We start from the raw sequence: 17810 nt of genomic DNA, 5'->3' as shown, positions 1-17810 counted from the left end.
ACTTATATTTATATCATAAGACACATTTATAGGTCTTTTACTGATATTTTGCTAAATATAATAATGAGATTTGTTCCTGTAATGTAAAGTAATAACAATAAATAAATATGCTGCTAAAAGTCACCGACATATTCAGTATTGTCAGCCCGCACACAATCAAATCACACATCTGCAGAATCACTACTGATTTGACTGCTCTGAAACTATATGGTGATGAATATTGACACTGCTATTAACCTCGACTTAAAGTGGACCTATTATGCCCCTTTATACAAAATGTAAATCAAGTCTCTGATGTCCCTAAAGTGTGTGTGTGAAGTTTTAGCTCAAAATACCACACAGATAATGTTTTATAACTCTTTGAGACTGCCCCTTTTAGGCTTCGTTCCGGATTCTGCCATTTTGGTGACTGTCCCTTTAAATTCAAATGAGATGGGCTCTAGTTAAAAGAGGGCGGAGCAACAAATGCGTATGTGTCGGCATAGTGGCCGATTCAAAAACAAGACTAACGTCCTAAGCTAATGAGTGAGAGTTTGTCATTAATGGGCTCATATTGTTTCTGCAGACTGTTTTATCAAGTATGATTATAGAAAATAAAACCTAATACATTTTTATCATTAGAAGCTGGTTGTATTCACATGCTGCTGCCACACAACCGTGTTTAATATGAGGCGCCAGAGTGGACAAAAGTCTAGCGAACGCTGAGAGACCGAATCTACACGCTTGAGAGAGACCGAATGTGCGCAAGAGAGACCGAATGCAAGTGAGAGAGGCTGAGAGACTATTAATACTATTATTAATTACTAGTACTAAAACTTATATTTGTGTTCATATTTTCTATTTAATGTTATTACAAATGTTTTAATAATACAATTTTGAATTGAGAGAGAGAGAGAGATTTAACATACAGAGCCAACTTTCATTCAAGTTTTAATTTTCTAACATGTTTAGGGGACATCTAATATTAAGTTTCATTATTTTGCTGCACTGCAATATCCTACTGCAAAAGTGCTGCAATAAAAGATGATTGGAGCTTTCACCACATCAGAGAGTTCACAAAATTTCCCTTTTTATTGCAATTGTTTAATAAATGGATGATTAAAAAAACACTTTTTTTTAACTTTTTTTTTTTACTCTGAATAAAACCAAATTCACTTTATGGTATTCCATAGTTTTTGATTAAACCCATATAAAGAAAAGATAATATATCCGTTTATTTTTATTACAGGCCTAATGAATTATTTGACGTAATCTCACAGCAATTTTCAACTTTTTGATTTAGTGGCTAATTTGTATTAATTCGTACAATCTAATTCGATTCAACTCATCTTCATTTGTATAGCACTTTTACAATGTAGATTGTGTCAAAGCAGCTTCACAAAGAAGATTATAGTGAATTGAAGCAGTGTAGTTCAGTTTTCAGAGTTTAGGTTCAGTTCTGTTTAGATTAGCTCAGTTCAGTACAATGTGTTTTAATATTCACTGCTGGGAGTCCAAACACTGAAGAGTAATCCATTATTGCGCAGCTCTACAAGTCTCGAACTATGCAAGCCAGTGGTAACAGTGGCGAGGAAAAAAAACTTTACCAGTGGGCAAAAATGAAGGGAAAAAAAAAAACCTAGGAGAAACTGTATGAAAAATTCGTAATAATAAATTAGCTTAAATATCTTTAAAAGCATTTTTTTTCAAGATTTTAATCCATTTTTTCCCATTTCTTTTTTCATTTTACAAGATCACTTTCAGTATTTGTTTAAACAGAACAAGGACACACCGGAGTAATAAACAGCATTTTAAAGTCAGCAAAACTGCTCAAATTATCTTAAATAAAGTGGAAATTATCAATTCACAAATATTACAATTGTATTAATAAAACATGTGTCATTTTTACAGTAAATTAGTAAACAAATTAGTAAACGTAGTTTTAATAATAGTAATTAATAATAGTAACTTTAATAGTTTCTCTGTTTCTCTCGCGTGCACATTCGGTCTCTCTCTCGCTGCTGCAACTAAACAACGTAATGCTGTCTTTGCACAAGTTTAAAGTTCCGAGCTTATAGCTACACCAAGGCTAATACACACGCACACTGGATTAACTATAGCAGCGAGCCATTCACATATCGCATCTTTTCCGTGCGCAAGTTCGTTATTTACAATATTAGAATATATGCCAATATACGCCTTCCAGACGCACCAAGTAGAAAACATCTCATGCTGTAGCAGTGAGATTTGTGCGTGGCTTTCAGTGCAATGTAAACAAAAGATATGTTAAATGAATTATTTCAAACTATTAAAAGGATTATATATGTATGTATGAACGCAGATAACAACAGTTCATTGAAATATTTACCTAATATAAAGCTTACATTTACATTAGACGTGATAACCGTGAAACCATGATTATTCTACAGACTATATAATCGAAAATCGCCTCCCTAATTGTTATGCAGTTCAAAACATAACATATGAATGTGCTTGAATGTAGAAGAAGCTACTTAAGCAATGCACTGCTTATGTTCTGCATTGAAATACAACATTTGAATATGTTTGTAAAAAGTCTTTTGTGCAATGCACTAATATTATGTAGTTTCAAAATACAATATATTAACAATTTAATGTAGGAAAATACAACATGGGTGTCTTAAAGAGCAAAGATACAGCATTAGGCCTGTTATAAAAACAAACTGATTTATTATATTTTCTTTATAAGGGTTTAATCAAAGACTATATACGCAACTTTTTGATCTAGTGGCTAATTTATATAAATTTGTACGATCTAATTTGTATAATTTAGTACGATTTGCTCATCACCCAATGACGGTTGGGTTTAGGGGCAGTGTTGGGTGCCACGCCTCCTTTTTAAAATCATACATTTTCATACAACTAAACTCGTACGAATTAGCCACTAAACTAACAAAACGTAAAATACTTACAATTTGTCATGAGATCAGGCTGAATTATTACATTAAACTCTATTTGTGCTTTAAATATCTTTAAATGCATTTTTTCAAGATTTTAATCCGCTGTAACGCTGTAAAGGCCGTTTTCATTCTGAAACGCTGCTGCTCCGTCTCAGTGTGGATGGGGAAAGACGGAGACATCTGAAAACGGAGGCGGGGCTGCAAACGTTCGCCTATCTGATTGGGGCTTTTCCTCAATATTAAGTAGCCCACACACATTTCAGTCTCGCATCCTCTTCTTGTAAGTTAAGACTTCGCAAGTTTGATCAAGGCTGCAGTCTCCCCCTTCTCAGTTTGATATGGAAAACATACCGAGGACACGGGTAAATCTTCAAAGGGAACAGTGTACTTTATAACTTCATTCACATCACCTTGGCTACGTTGTTTCACTTTCTCAACAATAAAATGTAAACATGATTTAAGGAACTGCCTATTTTCATTTTAATATTAGCAACTTAACAGACAGCAGAAATGTTGAGGCGCCGTGCTGCATGTATGAGCGTCATCTTCACTGTGTGGATATTTATAACAAAACGGAGCCGATAACAACTGCCTCCTTTCAGTTTCAGTGAAAATACGAAACGCACCCTCTCTTTTGCTGAATATCAGTTTTAATAATCCACAATTTTAAAAGTATAACATACAATAAGTTTATACATTGTAGGAAATAAAGGCAAGCGATCAGTCAATGTACCTGGATTAATCATTAACTTATCTTTGCACTTAACCAAAACATGTTACCCGTGAACAAGTAACTTAATAGATTCCAATGACCAAAGTCAGGGAATTGGCCTATGTCGTCAGATAAAGACAACAACATTAATGAAATATCACGTTTAGCAAATATAGTGAGATTAGATCCAGCGGGAGATGCTTGATGAGAAGTCCGACAAGCAGAGCTCTCATCTGGGTAGAAATGCTGGAGCGCTTGCCCGAGAGTGTGTGTGTGGTCACGTGATGTGCGTTTCAGCGTTTTGGTGTGGACGGAGAGCTGTTCAGAAACGCTGGGTAAAACGCGAGTGTGGACGCGGATCGTTTTCATTCTACAACGCCGTTTTAAAACTAAAACGCACTAGTGTAAACGGGGCCTTAGTTTAAACCCTTTATAAAGGTAATTTTTGCATAGCAGGTCCCCTTTAATAACACTATTGTCTATATTTTACATTTATTTCTTGTTTCCTAATTGAGGAACTTTATAGTCACTGCACTGAACTTAATTCTTTGCTTGTACTATAATTTTTTATTCTGTTAAGCTAAGTAAAATGACCCGTGTTGTCTTATAGAGTGACGGTGCCCGTCACAGAGGCCGGCAGGGCTGGGACATCAGTCTGAGGAGGCGACCCGTACAGAGAGAGACCTTTCAGGCCGGAGACCCGTATCATATCAGCCGCAGAGAGAAAGAGGAGCTGCTCGCTCACTGGAAGAAAGAGAAGGTGAGAGAGCAGATTTATCTCTCATTTTTCTTCTTAAGACAATGACATCTCTATCCTGATCTGTGTTTACTGGCAAGAGGGCCAGACCAAGCTATCATTTAGTTAAGCCCCTAATATGCATTGTAAAAGGTCATATTTTGGTTTTAAGAGTCTCCAACAACAGGCTGATATGCATGCAAGGTCAAAAAACACTATTATTGTAATATAATATGCATTTAATTTTATCCAATCATCTCTACGACTCCCATATGATTCATTCAACGATTCTTTTGTTCCCAAACCCCTCCTTAGCACAATTCTAATCTGCACTGATTGGTCCGATGACCCAGTCTATTGCGATTGGTCAACTGTGTTCAGTGTGAGAGAGAGAAATGCCCAGCACAGCTTATCAACATTGTTGAAGTAGTCAGAGTGTATGTGTGAGCCCAATGCAGGGGTGCATTAAAGCAATGCAGTTTAACACCAGCACATGCTCTATTCTTAACAATGACACGCATTCAGTTTTAATCCACACAGTGGCAAAAGCTGGACTATTCTGAAACTTGACCGCTGCACGTGTGTAGGAACAGCTGATGGTGCCCATAACAACGACAATCGGCAGAGGATCGAGAGCTTACAAACGCATTAAAGTCAGCAATCAAAGCGGCACGCGTCGCGTTTTCAACATGGTTTTAGACGCGATATGAGAATATAAAGAGTTAACCAGATACAGTACAAGCCGTGTGGAGCGGTTACAAGTAACAAAACACAATTAAATACATTATTTGCAAACTAGAAAAAACAAGGAGGCAGCCATTTTAATCTCACTTAAGTTACTTACACTTGTGAGATGGAGGAAGGAACTGATCCATAAACTGTGCACTGTATATTTCCTGTCGAGCTCTGATAAAGTCACACACATCAATAGTCTTTTCTGATCCTTCCTTTAACAACAAATGGGCGGGGCTTGAGTTCTGTATCAAAGTCTAAATATGCTAAATATATTAAATATGCGTTTTTATCAGAGACTGTAAAAGATATGGACGTAATATCCGTGGCGTCACCCATAGGTTTCTGCAAAAGAATCTACAAGTAGGCGTGGCCAACTGTCGCCATTTTGTTCGCGCATCATTGCACCGAGTTCTCTGTGCGGCAGTGATCTGTCTGAAACCTTTTTTTCAAAGTAATCCGGTGAGATACTCTGTTAAATACGGTAATAGGACGGTAACCTGCATTAGCGGTGGCTGATTGTGTAACGCCTTTCTCCAACCCTGTTTCAAAGTCATCTGGTGAGATACTCTGTTAAATACGGTACTAGGACGGTATCATGTGTTAGCTGTGGCTAATATTTACCTTAATGCTGAATGATCAACGGGAAGGCCCTTTTTCTTTTGTCCAGTTTTCTCCTGTTTTGTGCTTAGTTATGGAGGTTAGAATTGTATGCTTTATTTATGGAATTTTATTTTTGGTATAGGTAAGAGGTTTAATATTAGGTAGCGTACCTTGTTTTGTTTGTTGTTTTGGCCTTTTTGTTCCCTGATTCTGATTTTGATCTTTTTGTTTAATAAATCTGATACCCCTTATTGACAACTTGGCCTGTGTGTGTGTGCTTGGGGGAACAGGAACGGGGACTCCGGGTGACCACTTTTTATAGCGGTCATCCTTAATCATTATTTTTATAGCGGTCATCCTTATGTGCGTAGCGGGGTGCATCCGCTACGTAACAGTGGGATACTGTAAAAAATATTATTCTTTTTTTTTTTCATTTATCATTAGAGTTATCCTTGTTTCTCTAGTAGTATGTTGTGTATGCTTAACCAAAAGAGATGTTAAATCATTTACCTTACAGTCATTCTTAACCATATGTATTTTTATTCTCTATACTATATTTTGTATGCTCTATCAAATTAAATGCTAACCGAAACTAGCCTTCGAGGAGATGTATTTTGCATACTAATAAGGCATTTTGCAGAAAGAGCTATCTTGGACAAGAAATATGCAGCAGAAACAACAAGTATAACGCTTGTCTCTCACTTCTGATTTCCTGTGTAACCATTTATGGAAACACATGGGAGCCTATGGAGGTCTCCAAGCATGTGCATTTAACTGGTCCAGCTCTTCTGTGCAAAATAGAGGAACTAGAGATGGTGCAGACTGTATATACTGTGTATATAAACTGGGTTTTTAGTCCTAAGAAAACACTCACAGAGCGCCTGGTGGGTTCTCTTGGATTGCATTGTATAACCAATAGGACACATTTGTGCGACCCAGGGCCCTAATCGAGTTATTCATTTATACTTAATAAATTACTAATAATTTTTAAATTGATCTCCGCCTACTGAGTTTGTATTGAACACGCATGGACTAATAGACCTCTTATTCCAACAATACTAAACCAGGGCAAAGAGGCGGAGCGCGAGTGGAGCTACAGACGCATGCTAGCATTTTACTTGGACAGGCTTACGTGATTTGTTTGTGTTCTGACCACATGTGCTTTGTTGGAAACCACATCAGTAAAATAACACTATATGACAACACTTCAGATGACTGTTCTAGAGTCTACAGCTAATCAATCTGTCAGATTCTGGAGTGCACTACAGCTCTAAAGAACATTATAAATGATAAATGATCCTAAATAAAATGGGGATTTAAGGGTGTAAGTATATAATTTCACTCACCAGGGAAATGAAGGCCACGTGAATGGTTTGTGAGCACAATAAAGTGCACACAGCATGCCATGCCATCTAATAATTGTAGGAAATAATTCCAAAAGGCAACTGACTGTGTAAAGCCACATAAGACAAAACAAAAATACGATGAATATGCCGAGCTCAGCGGCTAATCAGCCGGAATCAGCTGAGGTGAAGTGATGGTGACCAGCGAGACATAGCTGTCACTCAAGTGGCCACGCCCTAAGCTATGCAAACTTAGTATAACCTAATATAAAAGAAACGGATGAGTTCTAAAAAATTCCCCCCCTCACAGTTGTCATGAAGGGTGATATTAGCTGTATTAACCAAAATCATTCTTTGTACCAGGTTGTAAACACCTTTTTTCTGCTGTAAATTTGGCCATTTTAACATTAGGGTCAACAAAAATGATGGAGCCAGGACTAGCGGAATTTTGTTGAATCGCAGTTTCAATTACTTCCATATTTGATCACGAGGGAGAGCGGGAGGTTGCCATTTGGTTTTCATACAAAATTGTATTAGTGTAAACGGTGTCTAAATTGGCTGTAGTGTATGAGTGTGTGAATGTGAGCGTTGAGTGGGGTTTCCCAGTACTGGGTTTCGGTTAGAAGGGCATCCGCTGTAAAAAACAAATGCTGGAACTGTTGGTGGTTCATTCCACTGTGGTGACTCCTGATTTTTTTAAGGGACTAATCTGAAGGAAAATGAATGAATGAATGAATTCTTGACACCTAAAGGAGCTAAAAAGATAATCGGGTCAAAAATGACCCTAAAACGAAACTGCGTAGCATTTTTTTATGGTAATCTGTTTTAACTGTTTAGTTTGAGAGCATTGGCATTTATTCATTTCCCTATTATATATATCTAAAAACCTTTTTATAAAAGTGTTTCTGGTCAAAGCATTGCATTGAGAAAAAAGATTAAATGTGTTGAATTGGTGTTTGAGATTGAGGTGAAGATGCAAAGAAAACGGTCTGAAACAAATGAGTGTGTTCTCAAGAAATCCAAAGCAGTTTAGTGAAACAGTGCAAGGATCTTCTGAGGTGTGTGTGTGTGTGTGTGTGTGTGTGTGTGTGTGTGTGTGTGTGTGTGTGTGTGTGTGTGTGTGTGTGGTGGGTGGATAGCGATCATCAGTGGAAAGTCCGTTATTTTGTGTGTGTGTGTGTGTGTGTGTGTGTGTGTGTGTGTGTGTGTGTGTGTGTGTGTGTGTGTGTGTGTGTGTGTGTGTGTGTGTGTGTGTGGTGGGGGGGGAGGTAGCCACATTGTGAGGCCCAGTTTCCTGTATAGGTGTGTTTTCTGTGCACAGTGTTGAACAGGCCAGACTCAAACGCTGCCCAAGTGTCAGTGTTTTTTCAACTTTTTTTTTTTACTTTGTTCTTTTTCCTAATTAAAACGTGTCTCAGATTTGTGAGTCACATGTTTCATGACATTTTAAGCAGAATGGTTTATATTTAATTGGTCATTCATTCATTTTCTATTCAGCTTAGTCCCTTTATTCATCAGGGGTCATCACAGCGGAATGAACCGCCAACTTATCCGGCATATGTTTTACACAGCGAATGCCCTTCCGGCCGTAACCCATCACTGGAAAACATTTACATTTTACATTTAGTCATTTAGCAGACGCTTTTATCCAAAGCGACTTACAAATGAGGACAAGGAAGCAACTTACACAACTAAGAGCAACAATGAATAAGTGCTGTAGGCAAGTTTCAGGTCTGTAAAGTCTAAGAAGGGAAGTATTAGTATTAGTATTTTTTTTTTGTTTTTTTTTTTTGTACTGTTAGTGTGATATTCAAAGAGGCAATTGCAGATTAGGAAGTGAAGTGGAGACTAAATAGTTGAGTTTTTAGTCGTTTCTTGAAAATAGCGAGTGACTCTGCTGTCCTGATGCAGTTAGGGAGTTCATTCCAACAACTGGGAAGATTGAGCGTGAGCGTTCGCGAAAGTGATTTCTTCCCTCTTTGGGATGGAACCACGAGGCAACGTTCATTCACAGAACGCAAGTTTCTGGAGGGCACATAGATCTGCAGAAGCGAGAGCAGATAAGAAGGAGCAAAGCCAGAAGTCACTTTGTAGGCAAACATCAGAGCTTTGAATTTGATGCGAGCAGCAACTGGCAGCCAGTGCAAACGGACTAGCAGCGGAGTGACATGTGCTCGTTTAGGTTCATTGAAGACCACTCGTGCTGCTGCGTTCTGGAGCAGTTGAAGAGGCTTGATAGAGTTAGCTGGAAGCCCAGCTAGTAGAGAGTTGCAGTAATCCAGTTTGGAAAGAACAAGAGCTTGAACAAGGAGTTGAGCTGCATGTTCAGATAAGAAGGGTCGGATCTTTCTGATGTTATAGAGTGCGAATCTGCACGATCGAGCAGTTCTAGAAATGTGGTCAGAGAAGTTTAGTTGGTCATCAATCGTTACTCCAAGGCTTTTCACCATTTTGGATGCAGTAATGGTTGCCCCATCCATCTGGATTGAAAAGTTATGGTGTAGAGTGGAGTTGGCAGAAACTACAAGCATTTCCGTTTTTGCGAGGAAAACACCCGTACACACTCATTCACACACATACACTATGGCCAATTTAGCTTACCCAATTCACCTGTACCACATGTCTGTGCACTTGTGGGGGAAATCAAGCACCCGGAGGAAACCCACTCGAACACAGGGAGAACATGCAAACTCCACACAGAAATGCCAACTGACTCAGCCGAGGCTCTAACCAGTGACCTTCTTGCTCCGAGGGGATCGTGCTACCCACCGCGTCGCCACTTTTTCTGATTTAGGGTTGTAATATCATTGCTCTGCTCCAGCAATGGGTAGACAGCAAAGTTCCTTGATCATTACAGCAGTATGAGCCCAGAAAATAGCAACCTTTTCATTTTGCCATTAGTTATAGTACACAATGTAACTACAGAAGTGTCAAGCTTTAAATTATCAAAAATCCTTTGGTCATTTTAGAGCAAGATGCTAATGGTCTAATCTGTTTCAATGATCTATGCTAAGCTAAGCTAAAAGTGCTCTCTGCAGAACTCAAAAGCGGGAGTCGTAAAATAAGCCTATTGCCAAAAGAAGTGGAGCATTCCTTTAAAGGAGTCTTCAATGGACCCCAACAGAGGAGCTGTATTTTAAAGTGTCTCTGTTATAGTCATATAATGAGTGCGTAGTATTGTGTGCATTCAGTGTTCGATATAATGCTCAGAATAACTCTGGTACTATAGCACAGATCGTCTGACTCTGTTTTTTTTTTTAGTGTCCTGCAGTGTAGAGGGTGTGTTCATACGAGGCCGTAGGGGTTTGCAGGGGCTGTCGTGTCCTCAGTTCACCTAGAGAGAAAGAGAGAGTGAGGAAGGGAGAGGGGATGGAACGTGTGTGCGTTTTGTGTGTGTGTGTGTGTGTGTTTGTGAGGGAGAGAGAGAGTCTCCACCCACTGCAGCCTCTGGTTCTCATCAAAATCCGCTACGACTTGATTACTAACATGTGTGTGTGCGTCGAGCATGCTGTCTGTAGCGGTTTGCTTTATGAAGACACTATAATGAAGAACCTAATTATTTGCAATGGTGTTTATCATTTATGTTTTTTTAGGTTTCCTCTGTGTGTGTGTTTCTATTTCATTAGTGCCAAAAATTGTGTTTTGTGTGTGTGTGCGCAAGTGTGCGAAAAAAATAAATAAATAAATAAAAAAAGATTTTGCTGCTTGTTTAAACCAAGTGGCAACCTCCCGCTCTCTCTCAGGAAGCCAATACGGAAGTAACTAAAACTGCAATTCATCCGAAATTCCGCTAGTCCTGGCCGCTCCTGGCTCCAAAACAAAGCAAATTTCAATTGAGCCCACTGTTAGAATGGCCAACTTTACAGCAGAAGAAAAAGGTGTTTACAGCCTGGTACAAAAAAAGATTTTGGTTATTACAGCTAATATTACCCTTCATGACAACTGTGAGGGGGTGAATTTTTTTATAACTCATCCGTTTCCTTTATATTAAGTTATATTAAGTTTGCATAATTAAGGGAGTGGCCACTTGATTGACAGCTAGGTCTCGTTGGTCGCCGTCACGTCACCGCAGCTGAATCCGGCAGATTAGCAACTGAACTCTGCATATTCATCGTATTTCTGTGTTGTTTTATGTGGCTTTACACAGTCGACTGCCTTTTGGACTTTCCTACAATTATTAGATGGCATGGCATGCTGAGTGCACTTAATTGTGCTCACAAACCATTCACGTGGCCTTCATTTCCCATGTGAGTAAAGTTACATACTTATATACCATCTCTATACATGTATTTGTTTTATTTAAGATCATTTATCGTTTATATTTATATTTAGAGCTGTAATGCACTTCTGAATCTGTCAGATTGATTAGCAGTAGGCTCTAGAACAGTCATCTGAAGCGTTGTCATACAGTGTTATGCTGGATTTCATCAATAGTCTTACATTAACTAACCCAGACTATATCTGAAGTGTTTGGAAGTAATTTGCGTTTTCCTCCTGTTGAAAAACGTCATAAAAACAATGTTTAGTGGCTCAATGTATTACAGCAGTGTTTTTAAAAGTCTAAACACTTTATTGATATAGTGTACAACCAAGCACAAGTGGTCAGAACACAAACGAGTCACAGGTGATAAAGTATTAAGCTTTCTCCCAAAGTAAAGTGTGTCTGAACAAGGTCCAAGCAAAATGCCAGCAGGTGTCTGTAGCTCCGCTCATTCTCCGCCTCTTTGCCCTTGTTTGGTATCCCGCCGTGGGCGTGATGACACGCAAACAAAATGGCGACGGTTGGCCGCGCCTACTTGTTGCTTCTTTTGCGCTCTTTAGAAACCTATGGGTGACGTCACGGATACTACGTCCATATATTTTACAGTCTATGGTTTATACTTATTTACCATAAACGGAAATAAAATTATTCTTGAGATTGTCTTGAATTGTTTTATGTTCAATGCACTTAAATTTGTTAACTTATTTGATATATATGTGTGTGTGTAGCCACTAAAGTGAATTGTTGGTCCATTTTTGTTATGTTATATTTACATTTGATGCTATTGTAGTTTTATGTATAGATTTTTCAATTTAATCGATTCGATGTTGCAGCCCTAAAAGACATTATGTGAGACTCATCGTTGCAGAAAGGCTTGAATTAACTCCACAACAAATACATCAAATAATCATTGGGAAAGCTCTTACTGTAGTATTTGTCACAAATGCTAAGTGAGATCTGCTTCCTTGATGTCACTGTGCTGTTTATCTGACTCAGCCAGAGATTCAGGCACACTCTAACAGGAATAGTGGGCGAGGAGAACCTGCTCATTTGCATTAAAGGCACAGGCAACAAAAACAGCTACAATGTGTAAAAGCTATAGTAAATAATCTGATGTGTGTTTTGAGTTGAAACTTTACAGACACATTCTGGAGACACAAAAGACTCTTAAATCTTGAAATAGACCTTTTGATTTTAGTTAAAGGGCATCTATTTGACCCAAGATTTAAGAGTCTTTTGTGTCTCATATATGGACATCATTTTTTTCTAAAAGTACATCATATCAAGGGATTATACTTAGGTTTTATTCTAATTTGGTTCCAATAAGCCCAAATAGCGAAGAGAAAAAATGTGTGTAAAAAAACAGCGTAGGCCTTAAGAGGTTAATGAGCATCAACTGACATGATGCAAATATGCAAAAGAGTTGTTAGAATATAACAATTAATATTATATTATATAATATATTAATACCATATATTTAATGACTTCAAGGAAAATTTCATGTGATAAAAATGCATGTTGGAAATAACTAGTAGATTTGCATACAGTGGTCCCTCGTTAATCGCGGGAGTTACGTTCTAAAAATAGCCCGCAATAAGCGATATTCCGCGAAGTAGTCTGCTTAACTTTTTACAATTATTATAGATGTTTTACCTTTTTTCAGAAAATCATTAACATTTTCTCGTTTAAACACTTTTAAACAATTTCGATTGACCCCACTGTTAAAATGGCCAACTTTACAGCAGAAAAAAGGTGTTTACAACCTGGTACAAAGAACGATTTTGGTGCATACAGCTAATATTACCCTCCATGACAACTGTAAGGGGGTGAATTTTTTATATCTCATCTGTTTCTCTTTTATTAGGTTATATTAAGTTTGCATAATTAAGAGCGTGGCCAGTTGAGTGACAGCTAGGTCTCGCTGGTCACCATCATTTCACCTCAGCTGATTCCGGCTGATTAGCTGCTGAGCTCAGCACATACACAGTTTTTACACAGTCAGTTGCCTTTTGGAATTATTTCCTGCAATTATAAGATAATATGGCATGCTGTGTGCACTTTATTGTGCTCACAAACCATTCACGTGGCCTCCATTTCCCAGGTGAGTGAAATTATATACTTATATACCATATCTATAAATGTATTTGTTTTATTTGAGATCGCATATCATTTATAATGTTCTTTAGAGCTGTAGTGCACTCCAGAATCTGACAGATTGATTAGCTGTAGACTCTAGTCATCTGAAGCGTTGTCATACAGTGTTATGCCTGGATTTCCTTGCATATACTAACACAGACTATATTGGAAGTGTTTTGATGTAATTCGCAGTTTACTCCTGTAGAAAAACGTCGTAAGAACAATGTTTAGTGGCTTGATATGTTACAGTGTTTTTAAAAGTCTAAACACTTTATTGATATAGTATACAACCAAGCACATGTGGTCAGAACACAAACTAGTCACAGGTAATGAAGTATTAAGAGTTTCTCCCATCCGCTTGTTAAGTGGTGACGTGTTTGTGACGTATGTAATACTGTTTCCGGGTCCAAGCCGCCATTCATTTGAGTGGAGAAATCATTTGTTTATGATCACGTTTTATTCCTATCACACTTTAAAGTTAATTTTATATAAAGTCATAGTGTACACAACAATCTCTGGGCTTGCTGGATAACAAATACCAAAAATTTAACAATTTATAAAAAAAATGAATCAGTTTCTGGCTATTGGATATTAGGCATGGACATATATACTGCGATCGTGATTTTTAAAAGCCTTAAATCGCTTTGTAAATGTTTATTATTACCATTTCATGAGTCTCCCCATTCAGTTGTATAGAGCGCTTGAACCCGGAAGCCGCTCTGCGTGACGTCACACTTAACAAGCGGATAGGAAAGCCCGTCAAAGGCCCCGTTTACTCTAGTGCGTTTTAGTTTTAAAATGGCGTTTTAGAATGAAAACGATCCGCGTCCACACTCGCGTTTTACCCAGCGTTTCTGAACTGCTCTCCGCCCACACCAAAACGCTGAAAACGCACATTACGTTACCACACACACACACTTTGGCAATCGCTGGAGCCCATCTACCCAGATGAGAGCTCTGCTAGTCGGACTTCTCATCAAGCATCTCCCGCTGGATCTAATCTCACTATATTTATTAAACGGGATATTTCATTCATCTTGTTGTCTTTATCTAACGACATATTCCCTGACTTTGGTCATTGGAATCTATTACTTGTTCTTAGGTAACGTGTTTTGGCTGAGCGCAAAGATAAGTTAATGATTAATGAAACCACGTAGCCTACATTCTGTATATTGACTGATCGCTTGCCTTTATTTCCTATAATGTATAAACTTATTGTATGTTATACTTTTATAATGGCCATTATCGATTATTAAAACTGATATTCAGCAAAAGAGAGGGTGCGTTTCGTATTTTCACTGAAACTGAAAGGAGGCAGTTGTTATCGGCTCCGTTTTGTTATAAATATCCACACAGTGAAGATGACGCTCATGCAGCACGACGCCTCAACATTTCTGCTGTCTGTTTAGTTGTTAATATTAAAATAAAAATAGGCAGTTCCTTATATCAAGTTTACATTTTATTGTTGAGAAAGTGAAACAACGTAGCCAAGGTGATGTGAATGAAGTTATAAAGTACACTGTTCCCTGTGAAGATTGACGCGTGTCCTCGGTATGTTTTCCATATCAAACTGAGAAGAAGAGATGCAGCCTTGATCAAACTTGCGAAGTCTGAACTTACACGGAGAAGATTCAGGACTGAACTGTGTGTTAGGCTACTTAATATTGAGGAAAAGCCCCAATCAGAGAGGCGAATGTCTGCAGCCCCGCCTCCGTTTTCAGATGTCTCCGTCTTTTCCCATCCACACTGAGACGGAGCAGCTGCGTTTCAGAATGAAAACGGCCTCTCCAGCGTTTTCGAAACGCTCCGTTTTCGGCGCTCGAGAACTCCGGAGTAGTGTGGACGGATGGCGTAACCGTAGCAAAACTTATGCGTTTTCAAACTAAAACGCACTAGTGTAAACGGGGCCTAAGAAAAACGCTAGCAGGTGTCTGTAGCTCCGCCTCTTTGCCCTTATTTGGTATCCCCCGGTCAGTGCGAAGATGCTCGAACAAAATGTTTATAGTTGGCCACGCCTACTGGTAGCTTCTTTTGTGTTCTTCAGAAACCTATGGGTGACTTCACGGATACTACGTCTATATCTTTTACAGTCTATGGATATATCGAGTGATCACTCTATAACGAAAGCATGTTTGTTTTCCATTTTTTAATCTTAAAATGAAAGCGTTTAGACATCACTTTAATGGTATCTTTGTTACAAAAATAGTGCTTTCAGTGTCTGTGTGTGAGGAATTAGACTAAATTCTTACACCAGCATGTGATAACAACACCAAAAGACTTCATGAGTTGTCAAACACCAAATAAATAAGTCTTAAAAGTGTAAAGCAAGATAAAAATGACGTTTTTTAGTAACATCGACATTCAGAATGTCTAGTAAAATCCTTCCCGTATGAATAAAGGAGTCAATCATCAGCAAATCTAAGCCATCTCTCTCTGTTTTCTCTGGTCTGTGCTTTTGCTTTCTTTGAAGTTCAGAGCTGTACGTCTTCCTGCCCTTTTTTTTCCCCCCTCCCTTTTCCTTTTTTTAACAAACCCTCTGTGACCAATCAGCATCGAGTCATGTGATGCCCTAACAAAGACACTGTGCATGTGTGTCTGGCTCTTTCTGAGTTTTGAAAGTGTCTTTTTACACACATGCACCCACCCACACACACACAGCGACCTAAGAGGGACGGCGATCAGCAGACACAGCGGCATGTGTGGGTATGTGTGTGTGTGTTACTTACTGTGTGTGTGTGTGTGTGTGTGTGTGTGTGTGTGTGTGTGTGTGTGTGTGTGTGTTGTTTAGCACAGAGGATAAAAGTAGAAAATGCTGACTTGGCTTTTGCATAAGTGTGTGTGTGTTGCTTTTGCATAAGTGTGTGTGTTGCTTTTGCATAAGTGTGTGTGTGTGTTGCTTTAAACCAGAAGTGTAGAGACATGCAAGCTTCCTGGAGTGCAGACTGTGCAGTGTATATTACATGCTCTATAGTATTAAACCACAGTATGTGGAACAGTTTGATCACTGTGTGAAGCTGTAGTGTGCTCAATAATGACCTTGCTGTGTTTGGCTTGTGCAGTTGTGTTGGAAATAGATGCATGTTAACGTATTTGTACTCAGGAAGTCTGGAAGATGTTAATAATGCCAGTTGATCTCAGTGATGTCATCTGAGTAGAAAGAGAAGGTCAAGTCAGTTCAGTACATTGTTGGATGTTATGTAGTGTGGATGCTTTGTTAAAGAGATAGTTCACCCCAAAAATGAAAGGCTGTCATCATTTACTCACTATTCGCTTGGTAAAACATGCTGGAATAGTTGTCAGTTTATTCCACTGTGGTGACCTCTAATAAATAAGGAACTAAGCTGTAGGAAAATGAATGAATGAACTCAATCTTGACTTCTCTAAACCAATTGTTGAATGTATATTACATAATGTCGGAAACCTGTAACCATTGACTTCCATTAGTTTGTATTTTTCCTACTACTGAAGTCAATGGTTACCGATTTCTGATATTATTCTAAATATCTTCTTTCAGAATATAAAAATGAAAAAAAAAAATGGTTCGGAACAAGTCAAGGGTGAGTAAATGGTGTTTAATTTTGGGTGAACTGTCTCTTTAAATGTTTAGGGTCATCAGTGTATTCTGCGCAAGTCATGTTAGTAATACTCTGCATTTAATTCATTTTTATAAAGTTTTATAAATTTACAATGCAATTACATTTTAGTTTAACTGATAGGGCTTGTTTCCCACAAGTGGGCGGGTTGTGTCTGGAAGGCCATGCACTGCGTAAAACATGCTGGAACGGTTGGTGGTTCATTCCACTGTGGCGACCCCTGATAAATAAGGGACTAAGCCTGAGGAAAATTAATTGATTAATTAGTTTACTCACTCTTGACTTGCTCCAAACCAATTATTGAATGTATTTTAAAGAATGTTGAAAACCTGTAACCATTGACTTCCATTAGTATGTGTTTGTCCTACTATTGAAGTCAATGGTTACTGATTTTCCAAAAAAAAAATTTTAATATCTTTCTTTGTGTTCAACAGAACTAAAAGTAAATGGTTTGGAACTAGTCAAGGGTGAGTAAATGATGTTCATTTTTCGGGTGAACTGTCTCTTTAAAGGTTGAGGGTCATCTGTGTGTTCTGTGTTAGTCATGTTAGTAATACTCTGCTATTATCTCTGCTTTAGAAAGTCTTAAAATTTGACAGTGCAATCAAAATTGCGTTTAACTGAGAGAGGGTGTTTTCTAGTACTGGATTGTGGTTTGAAGGCCATCCGCTGCGTAAAACATATGCTGGAATAGTTGGCGGTTCATTCCGCTGTGGTGACCCCTGTTAAATAAGGGACTAAGCTGTAGGAAAATGAATGAATTTACTCACTCTTGA

At 38.3% G+C, this 17810-nt stretch overlaps 1 protein-coding gene across 11 annotated transcripts in view; it reads left to right on the top strand.

Annotated features, from left to right (window-relative positions):
• Positions 1-17810, top strand: part of dnmt3aa (DNA (cytosine-5-)-methyltransferase 3 alpha a) — a 128212-nt gene that overhangs the window by 55310 nt on the left and 55092 nt on the right. For 5 of the 11 annotated variants that reach the window (XM_073932469.1, XM_073932466.1, XM_073932467.1 and 2 more), the window contains one exon: positions 4241-4390. The exons of 2 other annotated variants lie outside the window; for them this stretch is intronic. In XM_073932469.1, the coding sequence (XP_073788570.1) occupies positions 4241-4390 (150 nt within the window). 11 annotated transcript variants of the gene reach the window in all.

Source organism: Danio rerio, chromosome 20, assembly GCF_049306965.1.
Source record: "Danio rerio strain Tuebingen ecotype United States chromosome 20, GRCz12tu, whole genome shotgun sequence".
NCBI classification, from domain to species: Eukaryota; Metazoa; Chordata; class Actinopteri; order Cypriniformes; family Danionidae; genus Danio; species Danio rerio.
The sequence above is the reverse complement of the archived record's forward strand: the minus strand, read 5'-3'. Positions and strand labels throughout refer to the sequence as shown.